The 18,352-nt window shown below is 34.3% G+C and overlaps 1 protein-coding gene across 1 annotated transcript; it reads right to left on the bottom strand.

The window, feature by feature from the left end:
• Positions 1-3,438: 3,438 nt before the first annotated feature.
• LOC139840713 (uncharacterized) lies at positions 3,439-9,381 on the bottom strand. The gene is made up of 4 exons (XM_071830962.1): positions 9,242-9,381; positions 8,817-9,165; positions 6,582-6,703; positions 3,439-3,790 (listed from the first exon to the last, which is right to left on the bottom strand). The coding sequence occupies exons 1-4, from the start codon at positions 9,379-9,381 to the stop codon at positions 3,439-3,441; spliced, it is 963 nt and encodes a 320-aa protein (XP_071687063.1).
• Positions 9,382-18,352: the final 8,971 nt, after the last annotated feature.

The following is an 18,352-nucleotide window of genomic DNA, read 5'->3' as shown; positions in this document are numbered from 1 at the left end:
AGTCAAACTTAACAAAACACTTATGCAATCGTTCTAATCTTATTTTATACTTGATTCTTGCATGAAACTTGATAACGTGATTCACATGCTATTTATTCGAGTCGTAACGAGCCATAGGACTAATTGAGCACATTTCACCCGACCTTGTGTCATAACCGGTAAATTGATACAACTTACTTGTTTAGGTCAAGGCTAAGCAACTTTCATGCACACGTTTACTTTGTGAAGTACTTTTATACTCGTGCACTCGAGGTGAGATCATAGTCCCACTTTTTCAACAACTTTTATATTTTTAAATCGTGGGCTGAGAAACATATACGTTACATACTTATATACATTTCATATGTATATATACCTTTCATACTTTTATACATCGAACACGAATACGAATACAAAGATACGGACGAGTTTGAACGAAAATCCTCAATTCAATTATCATTAATTACATCAAATGGTGTAAGCGAGACTATGTTGTGTGGATCCATACGGGTTTGACTAACCCTCATTCGGACGGTTCGCTACCGTTAAGCGAATGAAATATATTCTGGTACGGTGTATGTTCTAACACTTTTATGCGGAGGTAAATGATATGGTTAAGCTTTGATAATTGGGTGCTCGGTAAACAACAATACTTATGGAATTCAAACGATTCGGAAAATCGACTTATACTATAACTTGTGGTTCAACTTATTTTACTTACATACTCATTTACTAAACCTATGATTTCACCAACGTTTTCGTTGACAGATTCTTCTATGTTTTTCTCAGGTTTTGAATGCTTAAGTGATACATGCTTCCGCACTCTTTTGATACTTGTTTGGATGTCGAGTATACATGCATATTTGGAGCATCTTTTTGGCTACTTTTAAATTGTGTCGCATAGGTTTCAATTGTACGTTTAACATTGTAATGTAACTAGCCGTCAAACTTCTTTTGTAAACTTGAAACACCCTTTTACATTGAAATGAATGCGACATATTTTGGTCAAACGTTGTCTTAAAGACTTATGACCATGTAATGGGACCAACGTAGTCGACGCCGTCACTTGACGATTTGTCGGGGTCGCTACAACTACACCCTTCCAGGGTGATACCTTAAGCATGACTTTGTCTCCAACCTGAAATTCCAAATCTCGCCTTCTAATGTAGGCGTAACTCTTTTGACCACTTCGAGCCATTTTCAGTCTCTCTTGTATCTGTACGATCTTCTCAGTAGTTTTGTGTATAATCTCAGGACCTTTCAGTTGACTATCCCCTAGTTCAGTCCAACATACGGGAGACCTACACTTTCTGCCGTAAAGTGCTTTAAAAGGCGTGACCTTTATACTCGCGTGGTAACTGTTGTTGTACGAGAATTCTGCAAGTGGTAGATGTTTATCCCATCCATTTCTGAAATCAATAAAACATGCCCTCAACATGTCTTCTAATGTTTGGATGGTTCTTTCGCTTTGGCCGTCAATTTGTGGGTGATATGCTGTACTCATATCTAAACGGGTTCCCATTGCATTCTGCAATGTTTTCCAGAATCTAGAAGTAAATCTTATGTCTCTGTCGGAAATAATGGATATCGGCACTCCAAGTCGGGAAACCACTTCTTTTATGTAAATCTGTGCCAATTTCTCCATCTTATATTTTTCCTTAATTGGTAGAAAATGAGCTGACTTCGTGAGACGATCAACAATAACCCAAATAGTATCGTAACCTCCCATAGTCTTGGGTAGCTTAGTAATGAAGTCCATAGTAATATATTCCCATTTCTACTAGGGAATCTCTGGTTGTGTCAGCAGTCCTGACGGTTTCTGATGTTCTGCCTTGACTTTAGCACAAGTCGAGCACTTACCAAAATAGGTAGCAATAACGGCTTTCATATTAGGCCACCAGTACAGTGCCTTAAGATCCTAATATAGCTTGTCGGATCCAGGGTGAATAAAATATCTTGTCTTGTTTGCCTTATCTAGCACTAGTTCCCTTAATCTGCCAAATTTCGGTACCCAGATTATGTCTACGAAGTATCGGGTTCCATCTTCTCAGACGGCAAGTTTCTTATCCAGTCCTCTAAGTGACTCAGTAATAATGTTCCCTTCTTTCAATGTCTCAAGTTGTGCATCGCGTATCTGAGAAGTAAGGTTCATTCGGACAATCATGTTTAGCGCTCTAACTCGAAGGGGTTTAGCCTTCTCTTTCCTACTCAAGGCATCTGCAACCACATTAGCCTTTCCAGTATGATAGCGAATCTCGCAGTCATAGTCGTTCAATAGTTCTATCCAACGTCTGCGCCTCATGTTGAGCTGTTTCTGATCGAAAATATGTTGTAAGCTCTTGTGATCGGTGAAAACAGTAAACTTAGTACCATCCAAGTAGTGTCTACACATCTTCAGTGCAAAGACCACAACACCAAGTTCCAAATCGTGTGTCGTGTAATTCTGTTCATGAACTTTCAGTTGTTGTGATCCATAGGCAATCACTTTCTTCCGTTGCATCAACATGCAACCAAAACCTTGTCGTGAAGCATCACAGTAAATCACGAAATCTTCATTCCCTTAGGGTAAAGACAAAATCGGAGCAGTAGTCAATTTCTGTTTTAACAACTGAAATGCAGACTCACGTTGCTCAGTCCACTCATACTTCTTACCCTTGTGAGTCAATGCTATTAATGGTTGGGCAATAGTGAAAAATCCCTCAATGAATCTCCTATAATAACCGGGGAGACCTAAGAATTGCCGAATCTGCGTTGGCGACTTAGGAGTCTCCCATTTCTTGACCGTTTCTATCTTTGCAGGATCAACTTAAATGCCATTGACACCTACGATATGACCCAAAAATTGAACTTCTTGCAGCCAGAAGTCACACTTCGAAAATTTCAATTACAGCTGCTCTTTCCTGAGCATCTCAAGTAGCAAACGGAGATGTTGTTCGTGTTTCTTCTCGTTCTTAGAATATACCAGAATATCATCAATAAACACAATAGCAAACTTGTCTAGATATGACTTACACATACGGTTCATGAGATCCATGAACATTACCGGTGCGTTCGTCAATCCAAACGGCATTACTGTAAACTCATGATATCTGTAGCGTGTTCTAAACACTGTCTTCGGTACATCTGTCTACTTTACTCTCATGTGATGGTAACCTAACCTCAGATAAATCTTAGAGTAACATCCTAATCCTTGCAACTGATCAAACAAATCATCGATCCTCAGTAACGGATATCTATTCTTGATAGTCAGCTTATTTAGTTCTCTGTAGTCGATACAAAGTCTCATAGATCCATCCTTCTTCTTTACAAAAAAAACTGGAGCTCCCCATGGTGAAGAACTCGGTCGAATGAATCCCTTGTCTAAGAGTTCTTGTAACTGACTAGACAGCTCTTGCAATTCTGAAGGTGCAAGTCTATATGGTGTGCGCGCTACAGGTTCCGCTCCAGCATTAAGTTAATCTAAAAATCTACATCTCTATGTGGTGGCAGTCCGGGTAACTCGTCCGAAAAAACATCGGGAAAGTCCCTAACAGTCAGCTCATCTTCGAGTTTCTTGACTTCAGGTTCAGTTTTGCTTACGTGAACCAGCATAGCAAGACAACCCTTTCTTATGTGCTTATGTGCCTTCAAACAATTAATGAAATGCAACGGTGTATTACTTCTCTCTCCATACACCATCAAAGGCTCATCTTCGGTAACAGGAATGCAAATCATTTTCTGGTAACAAACAATATCGGCTCTATTCTCAGCTAACCAGTACATTCCAACCACAAGGTCAAAACTTCCCAGCTTAATCGGGATTACATCTATTCTAAAAGACTTTCAGCTGAAATCAAATTACAATCACGATAGACCTTATCAGCTCTCATTAGATTACCATTCCCTAGTTCTATAGAGTACAAGTTTACTAATGACGTGTGACGACCCGGAAATTTCCGACCAAATTTAAACTTAATCTTTATATAATTCCGACTTGATAAGCAATGAATTTTAATAAATCTTGAACCTCCAAAAAGAGTTTTACACAAGCTTTTGGTCACCCTTTTATTCCGACGATTCGCGAACGTCATAACTTGATTTAATTGTTTAATTATTGTGTATATATATGGATTTATATATATTTAACTTGAAAATATGATAATTAAATATCTCATTAAGTATATTAACAAAGTATTATATATATATTTTCATACTACTAATTTAAAGAGTTTTCAAACAATATATATATTACTATTTAAACCACGTAATTAACTTATGTTAAAATGTTATTTACATATAATGTATTACGAGTGTAAATACATCCTTACGAGTATTGAATACACTTTATAATATATCAATACATATAAAGGATAGCTATACATGTATTTCCGTTCAATTTTCTCAAAGAATTCTACTCGCATTCATACGGTATTTTTACCCGTATTATACACAGCTTCTAGAAGTATTTACTATTGGTATATACCAATAGAAATCTGCAATTATTTATGTAATATGTCATCCATGACCTAATCAATTTAATATGTCATGCATGACTTAATACAATTTAACTTATCTTAGATATTTTCACTAAAAGCCAAAATTATAAGCTTATAAATAAGGACCATTTTAACTCATTTTTACTCCACATTTTCTTAAACTAAAAACACACACTTGAATGCTCTCATATCATACTTTAATCTCAGTAACTTTCCTCTTCATAATCAAGGTGAAATACTTCTCAAAATCCTTGTTCAATTCCTTGTATAGTTGCTATCTTATTATACTTGTAAAACTTGTAAAAACTAGAACTTGTTTTGGTGAACACCAAGCTTGTTTGAAAAACTAATCTAATCTTTATAACTTAACTCTAATAACACTTATTTATATGTATTATGATGTTATATTAAGTTAATATAAAAACTTATAACTTGTACATATGAAGAACACCTTGAAACTTAACATATATCCTTTAATCTCCATTCGGTAAAAAGCGGGCTGTTTTGGGTTGGGAATTAAAAACCTATCTTAGACTTTGAGTTCGAGGCTAAGACTTTTGAAATATGTTCATATATGTAAATAAGACTTCCAGTATTTTTTTCATGATTTTAGACACAGTGGAAGTATTTTATCAAAAATCATATATTGGGTGGATGTCGGGATTTTTCCAAATCTATCCACCGACACAAAAAGAGGGTATAGCTCTAAAAATTACTACTTGGGATGAACTTTTCGAATTGGTTTTGTAAAATTTACTTCTTAATGAATCCATAGCAATTTGATTCACTTTAAACGGAGTTGTAATGAATATTTGACGAGCAAAACAAAATCTGCTAAAATTAACGTTGTATGGACGAAATTTATATTATAAAAACTATATTAACCATATCCTTGTTAACTTTTCCTATATCCTATATATATTTGGACATGTTATCAGTAGTATAACAAAATATTATAATCTTGGTTAATTCTGTAATTGTATATATGTATAATAATATTCTTGGTACGTCCTAACACAATAAGTATACAATACGTTTTGATAAATCCTAAGACAATACGTACACAATACGTCTTAGTTAATTCTAAGAGAATACGTATACAATACGTCTCTGGGTTGATGCAAAGACAATACGTATACAATACGTCGTGGGGTAATTCTAAGAATATATATATATATATATATATATATATATATATATATATATATATATATATATATATATATATATATATACCGATTATTGGACTGTTGGACTTTTCGGACTATTTTGGACTACTAACAAAGGACTACTAACAATGGACTACTAACATAAAATGTTAAAAATTATTATATAAGTATTCTATGAACTTGCTTTATTTTATTCATATGTCGTATTATTATCTGAATCGTTATTATTATTATAGGTTCGTGAATCCAAGGACGACGGTCATATTTTTAATAAGTTGAAAACTTATTATTAATATACTTTTACTACTGTGAGTATATAGTCCCATTTCTAAACTCTAAAAATATTTTGGGATGAGAATACATGCATTTTATGTTTTACGCTATGGACACAAGTACTTAAATGTAACACCGTACTTTTTTTTTATAACACAGTGGTAGTCTTATTTACAAAACGTGCCCTTACGTACAAACATAAACATAATTATTACACTTCATACATAAATATATTGTTATCAAAAACCGGTGTTACATTAATATTCAATTTCATATAGACAACATCAGAGTTCTAGACTTGTCGAACATAACTCAACACGCCCATCTTCTCCCATGTCCATAAAAGCAAAAGACCTACAATCAGCAAGGGGGAAGGTGGAGGGGTTAGCACAAAGCTAAGTGAATGGATTAATCTAACAGCTAAAACACATAGGTACAATCACTAGAACATGCAGCAACAAATTAATCAGACAGTTAATCACATAACTACTAGAACATGCAGAAACATAGCAATCTACCATTAACATACAACATAAAAGCAATACAAATACAATATCCAACAATCAATTAAATCCAAAGACCACTAAGGCATAAACACATCTTCAGCAACGGTCAATCCAAAGCAACCGTGATAACTACAAGCAATGGTCAATCAGAAGCAACCATCTGGGTAATCCGAAGTAACCCATTGAGAGACTCGGCAGCCTGGCCGGGCCAACAACCCCAGTTGATCAGTCTAGAGTCTACCAAAAACTCATAACTCTGTATCACTAGTATAAGTCTTCCACACGTGACAGATGCGTGATTCTGACTTATATTAATCATACAACATCAATGAGCCCAACCTGATCAGAAGCAAGGTTGATCTCTCCCGACCTGATCAGAAGCAAGGTCAGTCCAATAAACGCACGAGGTCATAGTCCACAACACACAACAACAAAGGTTCTAAGCATAGTAACTAGGTCAACGGTCTAGGTCATGTCACTATATGCCTTAATGGCTAGATTAACCCACTCACCGAAAACCAGCACATGAAGTACTCAGAGGTCTTATATTTCTGAGTCTTCACTTCTCCTGATCACCTGGAAACATCAGAAACAAAGTCAGTATAGTGTTCTAATCAATAATATAATTGATAAATACTATAAACTAGGTCATATTATCATATTCATCATATATAAGTCTACAACATAAACTCAGTCAATAACGACACCAAACGAGTACAGAACGAGACATACACAATAAAATCCCTTTTTCTGACCAAAATAAAGTTTGATTTAGTTTCTTAAAACCTTATCATTGGATAGTAAATTTCAAGACAAGTCCAACGATAGTTTATTCATCGAAAACGGAGTTACGGTTAGAAAGTTACAGCCTTCTCAAGTTTACCAAAAATTGACAAGTGCTCACTCGTGCGGACGAGGCCTCACTCGTGCGAGTGAGTCCTCAACCGCATGGTTGAGCCTCAAACACGTGGTCACACGTACGGGTGACCTGTCAGAAGTGTGGGAGCTGTTAGAACATTCCAGCTCGCTGATTTTTGCCATTTTGGCCTAAAAACTCGATTTTTGCAAGATCTAACACCAAAACCACTCCCAAAACATCATATAAACTATATAAAACATATTTCTAATAACAATAGACCATATCAAACACTTTAGATCAAGAATCAAGCATCAAAACCTAACTTTTACTCAAGAATACAAAAACCCAATTTGAGCAAGAATCACTACATGAATCTAAGAGATGCTTACCTTAAAATGATCACAAAATCACAGAGAACAAGAAGATGTGAATAATTTAAGCTCTAGATCAAAGATTAGATTTTAGGGTTTTGATTAGATGAAGATGAAGGTACGGGTGTGTGTTTGGGAATAATCTGGAAAGTGAGAGAAATGGCCAGCTCTAGACACTTAATTGTGGATAATTTCCACACTGTGCAACACACTGGTATTTATCAGTTATCTGATATCTTTCGTACATCATTTGGCAATCCAAACGAAGTCCAAATTAAATAAACAAATCTGTTCTGTATCCCTTGTCACGAACTGGTCTCAACTAAATAGTCAAATGACTATAAACATTCAACTAATAAAATAACAATATAAACGCACACAAGGGCAAAATGGTCATTTCATCTAGGCCCAATTATCGGGTGTTACATTAAAATATATTCTACGTTGAGTTGTACCACTTTGCATATTTTTCCCTAATAGCTTGGTAACTAATATTTACATGTTGTAAGAACATGTAAGCGCGAATCCTATTGATAGATCTATCGGGTTTGACAACCCCAACCGGGCTAGTCGCTCTAGTATCGTAAATGGTTGCATAGTACTTCATTTTTACTACACTTGGTACAGTGTAGGGAGATTTCATAATAAAGGGAATATGCCACATTAATGGTTAAGTATGGTTACCGAAGCGCTCAACAACTTATAGAATACTTTTATACACTTGCGAGTGTACATATATTTATAACTATGAAATCTTGTGGTCTATATTTATATCGATGATAAACCTATATATCTCACCAACCTTTGTGTTGACTTTTTATGCATGTTTATTCTCAGGTCCTTAAGAAAGTCTTCCGCTGTTGCATTATCTGAGCAAGCTGTGCATGGAGTCTCATACTTTTATTTAAATAAAGTGTTGCATTCAATAAAATCTTTGTCATGTATTATATTCGACTGTTACGTCACGTGTGTAGTATTTGGAAACCGATGTATTTTGGGGATTATTTCTTAAATAATCGCCCACTTGTTTAAAACATGCATTATGTATAATAATGATGTGCTTTTTATGAAACGAATGCAATATTTTCTAAAACGTATCATATAGAGGTCAAATACCTCGCTATGGGACCAATGAGAACGTACTGCGTTTATAGTAATATGGACGGGTCGTTTCATGACGATACATGATTCTTAAGATTATGGCAAAAATCTCTAGACACAAAACTCCTATCAGCACCAGAATCAAAAAGTACATAAGAATGATGATTGTCGAGTAAAAATGTACCCATGACTAACTTAGGATCATCACGAGCTTCATTGGAGTCGATGTTGAAAGCTCTGCCCCTAGCAGGTTCAGTATTCTTATTCGCAGTCGGACAGTACTTTCTAAAATAACCAGTTTTTTCGCATCCATAACAAACATCTGTACCAGCTTTACACTCCGAGGCTATGTGTTCATTCTTCTTACACTTATCACACACCTTGTTGCAATGTCCCGGGTGATGCCAGTTGCATTTAGCACATAACGGATACCTTCCCTTATAACCAGAGTTGATATTCAGGGCAGCAGTGTTACCCTTGACTGTATCCTGTTTCTTATAACGGATACCTTCCCTTATAGGGCTGCTGGTTGTAGTTCTTTCCAGAGTTGTTGTTATTCCACTTTATCTTGTTGTCAAAAGTTTTTGTCTCAGATGATGCAGGAGCCTTTCCTCGCTGTTCAATTTGATCCATTAACTCATGTGCCATTTCAACGGCCTCCTGAACCGTCCTTGGCTTTGAAGTAGTCACACCGCCCTGGATGTTCTCAGTTACCCTTTCACGTACAAGTGATCTTTCGGCGCTTAAGAGTAACCATATTTGGACATATAAGAGCAAGCTCAAAGAATCTCTTATTATAGTTGGCTAAATCAGAGCCAACCATCTTCAGGTTCTAATGTTCCCGCTCCATCTTAACAATCTCATTATAAGGGCAATACTCTTCGATCATTCTCTGTTTCAAGTCCTCCCAAGTAGTTTCAAACACCTGATCCATACCTACAGAATTCGCATACGTATTCCACCATGTTAAAGCACTATCTAACAGCTTACAGGACGCAAACTTCATCCTATCAGCATCTCTACAGCCGCTAATACGAAAAACAGACTCGAGCTTCTCAAACCAATAGTTCAAGCCTACCGGGTCTTCAGTATCAGTAAACGAGTGTGGTTCACAGCTCAAGAAGGTCTTATACATGCATCATCCTTGATTAGTGTTGGTGTTGGTAGTATTCTTGGTGTTGACATTGTTGGTTTTCTGGTTGCTGGTGTCATTATTAGTGTTGGTGGTATCTTGGTTGTTGTTGTTATGAGTATTGGTGGTGTCCTAATTGTTCTGGTTCTGCTGATTACCAGTGTTGTTAGTGTTGTTGCTGTTGGTTCCATTCCGGAGTTCAGCCACAGCTTCAGTTAGACCTTCGGTGATCCACCGATGGACATCAGCTTGGGTAATCTTCTTTGGTGGCATTATCTGTCTGGGCAAGATAACACACCAGATTAGCGTCAATGAAATCAGTCGTAAAAATATACTAGCAACGAGTAGTGATGCATAGTAAATAATATTAAATCGTAAAGATTCTAGTAGTGATAGTAGTAAGTAGCAGTGGTATGTAATGCGTAGGAGTGAAAGTAGTGATGAAAGTGAATAGTAGCAGTATCAACACTAAGTAGCAATAAAAAGTGATAACAGTAGTGATAATAAGCAATTCACAACAGTTATTAATAACTCATTATACATCACAGAATAATAGTAAACCAACCACCTTAGGTAACGAAATTTTTCATTCATTATTCATGCATTAATAATAAAATATCCCAAAAGTCATACGTAAAAACCATGAATAGTAGAAAAACCACATCAAGCAATGTATGGGCGGACACCAAGTAATAAGTAATAATATGAAATAGTATCTAGAAAAGTGGAACAAGTTCAATAGAGCATTTCTTGTATAGATTTCTGGAGTTCCTTCAACAGGTACTCGGCGATCCTTTCCAAATTCTCAACTCTCAGTTTAGGGTCGTCGGAACCATTTTCATTTGTAGCAACAGTAGAGGTGCTAGGTTTGGAAGTAGAAGCATCATAGGGATGGAAACGATGGCATTCTTGAAGTGTTCGGTTATCACGTGAAAAGTTTTGCCAAAATGGGTTCATGTTTTGTGCGGGTCCCTTTGGTGTCCTACCGGATTTAAGTCCGTAGGGGTTTTCATAGTTTGGGTGTTTGAAAGGTGATTTGGTGCCAGTAGGTGAAACAGGTAACTCAGGTTCGGATTCGGATTCTGGTTCCTCTTCAGGGTCCTCCTCAGGTTCCTCCTCCGGATCCTCCTCCGGTTGCTCCTCAGGTTCCCCCTCCGGATCCTCTTCCGGATCAGACTCATCATAGGTTCTGACATAACATTGTCCTCGATCTTAGGTACATGGCTCCCTTGTGCCTGCACCGTCTCTTCAGATTCCGTGTCGGAGTCAGTAAGAATGATGGGATTGGAAGAAGTCATCTAACACTCAAAAGAAACACAAAGTTAGTATACTAGAAATTATATCATTTAAGTTAGATATGAAATCAAGTAAAGCAGTAAGTAGTGTAACTATAGTCTATATAGCTCAAACTAGTCTATGGTTACAGTTTAGACTCAAAAGGTGTCCTAAGGTCCGACACTCGAATGCAGCCTAATCCTAGGTAACCTGGCTCTGATACCATATGTAATACCCCGTCAGAATTGACTAACGGCGTATTAACTCTGGTCCCACAGTTAACCGTCATGCCCTCTATATGAGATGTTTCCGAAAAGCCTAGTCATGCCCTCATACAATGTCTACAAATCGGGTTTCAGATAAGGTCTAGTTAAGGTTTACCAAATCAGTTTCAGCATGCGCAGCAGTTTTTGAAAAATTCTCATTTAATTTTGAAAAATAGCAATTAATGAACGGTCAATTGGAAATGACTCTAGATACTCCAAATTTTCAATGATAAAATAACCAAAGACTTTCATGTAGCCATTTTGTACAGTTTATTCTTTTAAGTCAGACATTCTGTTTTGGACAGCATTCAGACATATCATTTGGCGATGCATATAACACATAGCAAACAATGTTTTCAGGAGCTATCATACAATTGTAATGTGTTTAAGAACATCTATATAACAATATTCCAGAAGATCAAAGTCTCAAATAATTTCTAGTTCATGTGAGGTCATTTAGAGTGCATATGAAAATAGTTTCAGCTCAATACGAGTTACCAATATTCGTTTAATCATATCGAGAGCTATACATAACCGTTTTACATGATTCTTAAGTCTATCTTGAGTGATTTTTAACAAGGAATCCAGTGGTTAGCATTTCAATGGCTCATTTTTTTAATAAGGAATCCAGTGGTTAGCATTTCAATGGCTCATTCATAAACCATAAACACCGGAAAATTCGTATTGCATGCAAAACCCTAGCAAAAACTTCAATTGATCATAACTAGCACATCCGGTAACGAAATCATGCAAATCCAAAGTCCAAATATATTAATTTTTCGAGATCTATCCATCTAGATACATTATACAAACAGTAATTAAACTCATTTAATCAGATTCATAACAAACTAATTCGTGATTCAAACAAAATACATCAATCACACAAAATAACGACTAACAACGTATGCAATCACAACCAATTGAGCACTAGACTCTTGTACACTATGCAATTAAACAAAATTAGATTTAAAGAGATTAGGGTTAGTGATTTATACCTCAAAAACACAATTAATTGGTACTAGTGCGTGTAGAACGATCAAAGGAACAACGTTAATGCACAAGGTTTTGTCTAATTTTGATTGATGATGGTGGTTGTGGTGTGGTGATGGGCGACGGCCAAACAAAGGGGGAGGAAGAAGATGTCGTCTAAATGAGGCTAGGGAAAAAGATGCAGTGTTTTATTTACCAATTAAATTAGGTTAGGGCCTAAACCAAACCATTTAGTGACCCATTAAACCTAAATTAGTCCAGTAAGGGGGTGATGGGGTGGGTTCGTCCGTTTTGCTTATTAACTCGTATTCGCGTGGTCCGTTTCGAGTGCGTTAACCGTACCAGGTCCCCGGAACGTTAACCGGTCGTTGAAACACAATCGACAGAGTTTAATTCATTAAATAAATAATACATTAATTAAGTTTTTCATAAAGTTAATAATTATTAAAAATAATTATTTCATCAATTTTATGAGTTCCGTAAACTGAAAGGTTTTCTATGCGATTATCGTAATCGTGTCGTTTTCTAAGTGTTTCGTTATCCGAAATAAGTTAATCAATTAATATAAGCATATTAATTTAAGTAATCCACTAGGATCATGTATGCATTTAAATCATTTAAACACATAGATTTCTACGTAATCACCATTAAATAATTAACGGACAAGTAACGATAGTAACGAGAAAAGTAGGGTTGTTACATGCTTCTAGCTGTTTCTTACATTTTCCCCACAATTTAGAAAATAGAAACCGTACCTACACCTTGTCACTTTGTAAATCCGAGCTCTTGATCTTGTTAGACCGATTTAAACAAGTTATGGATTCAGATTCATGGTGATTTCGTGATCATTTCAAGGTAAGTAATACTTAGATTCATGTATTAATTTAGTTGCAATTTGGGTTTTAGATGAAATGGGTTTTGCTATATTTTTTGTAGTGACCCGAACTTTTCCATGATTATATATTAAATGAAAACTATATTTGCATGCCTAAATGTTTCCAACATGTTAAGCAATCAAACTTGTTAAGACTTGATTATTTGAAATGAGTTTCATGTAGACAAATGACCACCCAAGTTGACCGGCGATTCACGAACGTTAAAAACTTGTAAAAACTACATGATAATATATATATGGATATATATATAGTTAATATGATATTATGATAAGTAAATATCTCAAAAAGTATATTAACAAAGAGTTATATGCATAAAATAAGACTACTAAGTTAAGAAACTCGAAACGATATATATAACGATTATCGTTATAACAACATCCTACTAAATACATATGTATCATATTAAGATATTGTTACACCATATTTAACATGATAAGATGATAATTATATATATCATTAAGTATGTTAACAATGAACTACATATGTAAAACAAGACTACTAACTTAAGAATTGCAAAACGAGGCATATATGTAACGATTATCATTGTAACAAAGTTTTAATATATATATATATATATATATATATATATATATATATATATATATATATATATATATATATATATATATATATATATATCATATTAATATATATTGATACATCATATTATCATGATAATATGATAATTTAACATCTCATTAGATATAATAAACAATGGGTTAACAACATTAAATGAGATCGTTAACTTAAAGGTTTCAAAACAACACTTACATGTAACGACTAACGATGACTTAACGACTCAGTTAAAATGTATATACATGTAGTATATTAAGATGTATTAGTACACTTTTGAAAGACTTCAAGACACATATCAAAGTACTTCTACTTAACAAAAATGCTTATAATTACATTCTCATCAACAATTCTACTCGTATGCACCCGTATTCGTACTCGTACAATACCCAACTTCTAAATGAATTTAATATTGTTATATGCCCTTGTGAGTCACCAAGACATGTGGGAACCATTATTTGGCAACTAGCATGAAATATCTAACAAAAATACAAAGTAATGGAGGCTATATGACAAGCCATGATTCACGAAATTCTTCACCAACCATATCACTTTCATTTTCCAATTTTTATGCATCAAATTGATCTCTCTCAAACTCTCTCTTGATGTTCTAAGTGTTCTTCATCATCTTCATCAAAATCTACATCAATCTAGCTCTTAAATCCACACATAAACCAACTTACAAAACAACAACTTAAGAACACTTTCAAGTTTACTAGCTTACTTTCAATCTTGCAAATCCATTTCAAGTGATCATCCAATCTCAAGAAATCTTTGTTATTTACAGTAGGTTATCTTTCTAATTTAAGGTAATACTCATATTCAAACTTTGATTTAATTTCTATAACTATAACAATCTTAATTCGAGTGATAATCTTACTTGAACTTGTTTTCGTGTCATGATTCTACTTCAAGAACTTTCAAGCCATCCAAGATCCTTTGAAGCTAGATCAATTTTTGTCATTTCCAGTAGGTTTACCTACTAAACTTGAGGTAGTAATGATGTTCATAACATCATTCAATTCATATATATATAACTATCTTATTCGAAGATTTAAACTTGTAATCACTAGAACATAGTTTAGTTAATTCTAAACTTGTTCGCAAACAAAGTTAATCCTTCTAACTTAACGTTTAAAATCAACTAAACACATGTTATATATCTTTATGATATGCTAACTTAATGATTTAAAACCTGAAAACACGAAGAACATTGTAAAATCGGACATACGCCGTCGTAGTAAAACGGCGGGCTGTTTTGGGTTAGATAACTAAAAATTATGATAAACTTTGATTTAAAAGTTGTTCTTCTGAGAAAATGATTTTTCTTATGAACATGAAACTATATCCAAAAATCATGATTAAACTCAAAGTGGAAATATGTTTTTCAAAATGGTCATCAAGACGTCGTTTTTTTCGACTAATATGACTACCTCTACAAAAACGACTTGTAACCTGTATTTCCGACTATAAACCTATACTTTTTCTGTTTAGTTTCATAAAAAACAGTTCAATATGAAATCATAGCAAGTTGATTCACTCAAAACGGATTTAAAACGAAGAAGTTATGGGTAAAACAAAATTGGTTAAAAATGGTTAATTTGACTACAGGATGAATTGACAAAAATCTATACTAACCATATCCTAACTAACTTATATTATATTATACATGTATTCTAACATATATTATGTAATTTTGATAGACCATAGACACGTATACTATGTTTTGACATATCATATCGACGTCATCTATATATATTATTTGGAACAACCATAGACACTCTATATGCGGTAATGTTCGAGTTAGCTATACAGGGTTGAGGTTGATTCCAAAATAATATATATACTTTGAGTTGTGATCGAGTCTGAGACTTGTATACACTGGGTCATGGATTGATTCAAGATAATATATATTGATTTATTTCTGTACTACTAACTGTGGACAACTAATTGTGGACTACGAACGTTGGACTGTTAACTTAATAAACTTAAATCATTAAAACATAATAAAACATATTGTGAATATATTTCGATCATACTTTGATATATATATATATGTATATATTTGTTATAGGTTCGTGAATCGACCCGTGGCCAAGTCTTATTTTCCGACGAAGTAAAAATCTGTGAAAGTGAGTTATAGTCTCACTTTTAAAATCTAATATTTTTGGGATGAGAATACATGCAAAATTTTTTAAATGTTTTACAAAATACACACAAGTACGTGGAACTACATTCTATGGTTGAATTATTAAACCGAATATGCCCCTTTTAGTCTGGTAATCTAAGAATTATGGAACAGACACCCTAATTGACGCGAATCCTAAAGATAGATCTATCGGGCCCAACAAGCCCCATCCATGTCGCGGATGCTTTAGTACTTCGAATTTATCATGTCCGAAGTTGTCCCGGAATGATGGGGATATTCTATATGCATTTTGTTAAGGTCAGTTACCAGGTGTTCACCATATGAATGATTTTTATCTCTATGCAGTTTGCGAAATGCCTGATATGATATGTGTATTTATGAGAAATGAAAAGGAAATCTTGTGGTCTATTATTACGATTGATAAATATATAGGTTAAACCTATAACTCACCAACGTTTTTGTTGACGTTTAAAGCATGTTTATTCTCAGGTGATTATTAAGAGCTTCCGCTGTTGCATGCTAAATAAAGACAAGATTGGAGTCTGCATGCTTGTATAATATTGTTTTAAAACTGCATTTGAAGACTTAAGTTGATGTGTAATATTATTGTAAACCATTATGTAATGGTCGTGTGAAAACGCTATATTTTAGATTATCATTATTTGATAATCGTCGTAATGTTTTTAAACCTTTATCGATAAAATAAAGGTTATGGTTGTTTTAAAAATCGAATGCAGTCTTTGAAAAACGTCTCATATAGAGGTCAAAACCTCGCAACGAAATCAATTAATATGAAACGTTTATAATCAATATGAATGGGACATTTCATTTTTATGCTTGAATCTTGATGATTATGTGTTTGTGATGCTTGATATATGTTAGATTTATGTTCTATATGTGTTATATGATGTTTTTGAAGTGTTTTTGTGGTTAAAACAAGCAGAAATCGAGTTTTGGGTGTTAAAAACCCAAAATCAGTGAACTGGTGTTGTTCTTCAGCACCCACGCATTTGACAGATCAACCGTACGGTTGATCACGCGGTTGAGGTCTCAACCACACGGTTGAGGGGCTCAACCTTGTCAGCCCATACTTAATGACATTTCAGCATTTTGTGAAATTTGTTTTGGTCGTAACTTTCAAACCGTAACTCCGTTTTTGATGAATAAAATATCGTTGGAATCGTAACGAAGAATATTTTTTGATGGATAACTTTTAAGAAGCTAGATCAAACTATATTTGGATTGGAAAATGAGGTTTTAAAGTGTACGTCTTGTTTCGCACGCACCGGGATGTCGTTATTGATTGGAGTCATGTTGTAGACTTATCAGAGAATAAATATTTGGTGTTATGACTTATTTTATAGTATGAATTGATTATATTATTGATTAAAACGCTATACTAACTTTGTTTATGATGTTTTCAGGTGATCAGGAGAAGTGAAGACTCGGAACTATAAGACCTCTGAGTTCTTCTCGTGCTGGTATTTGGTGAGTGAGTTAATCTAGCCGTTAAGGCATATAGTGACATGATCTACACCGTTGACCTAGTTGTTATGCTTTGAACCTACGTTGTTGTGTATTGTGGACTGTGGCCTCGCGCGTTAGTTGGACCGACCTTGCTTCTGATCAGGTCGGGAGAGATCAACCTTGCTTCTGATCAAGTTGAAAATAAATAAATTAGTTGCGTTTTGTTAGTAAAATTATTTCGAGTTGAACGGTAATGATGGAGAAACTTGAATCGGAAAAAAAATTATGTCAAAAAATTGGATGGATTTTATTTAATGCTTATTATAATAAATTGAAAAGTTACATTTTAACCTCCAAGTTATTATTCGTACGTCTGAATGATTACAACTTTTATTCGTGAAGATTACACCTTTAACACTCAACTATAGGTCACTTGGCCTTTTCTTCTTTGAGCAATGTATTCCTTAAAATATAAAACGACTATAATCTTGGTGCCATTTAGTAGATATGGTTTACTTGAGCCTATTCTTCTTTGAGCAAAAGGCATTCCTTAAAATATAAAATGACTATAATATAATTTTAGTGCCATTTTTCTTATTGTTATATTCAATTGTTATATATTATATTTATTTAGTACGGAGTATTAGATAATGATGCATTTCAAACTTAATAAATTTAATATTATAGATTATTTATATACTTCATTAACGATGATTGTATCATGAAAACTTTCTAGCAAAACAATAGAAAGGTAACGAATAATAAAGGATTAATTAACTGAGTATTCCAACAATTAAAATTATGATCTCTATGTTCAATTTAATAAAATTAAAAAGAACGAATGTTAATAGGTTAAATTATGGGAAGTGAT

The sequence above is a fragment of the Rutidosis leptorrhynchoides genome, chromosome 4 (genome assembly GCF_046630445.1).
Source record: "Rutidosis leptorrhynchoides isolate AG116_Rl617_1_P2 chromosome 4, CSIRO_AGI_Rlap_v1, whole genome shotgun sequence".
Classification (NCBI taxonomy): Eukaryota; Viridiplantae; Streptophyta; class Magnoliopsida; order Asterales; family Asteraceae; genus Rutidosis; species Rutidosis leptorrhynchoides.
The sequence above is the reverse complement of the archived record's forward strand: the minus strand, read 5'-3'. Positions and strand labels throughout refer to the sequence as shown.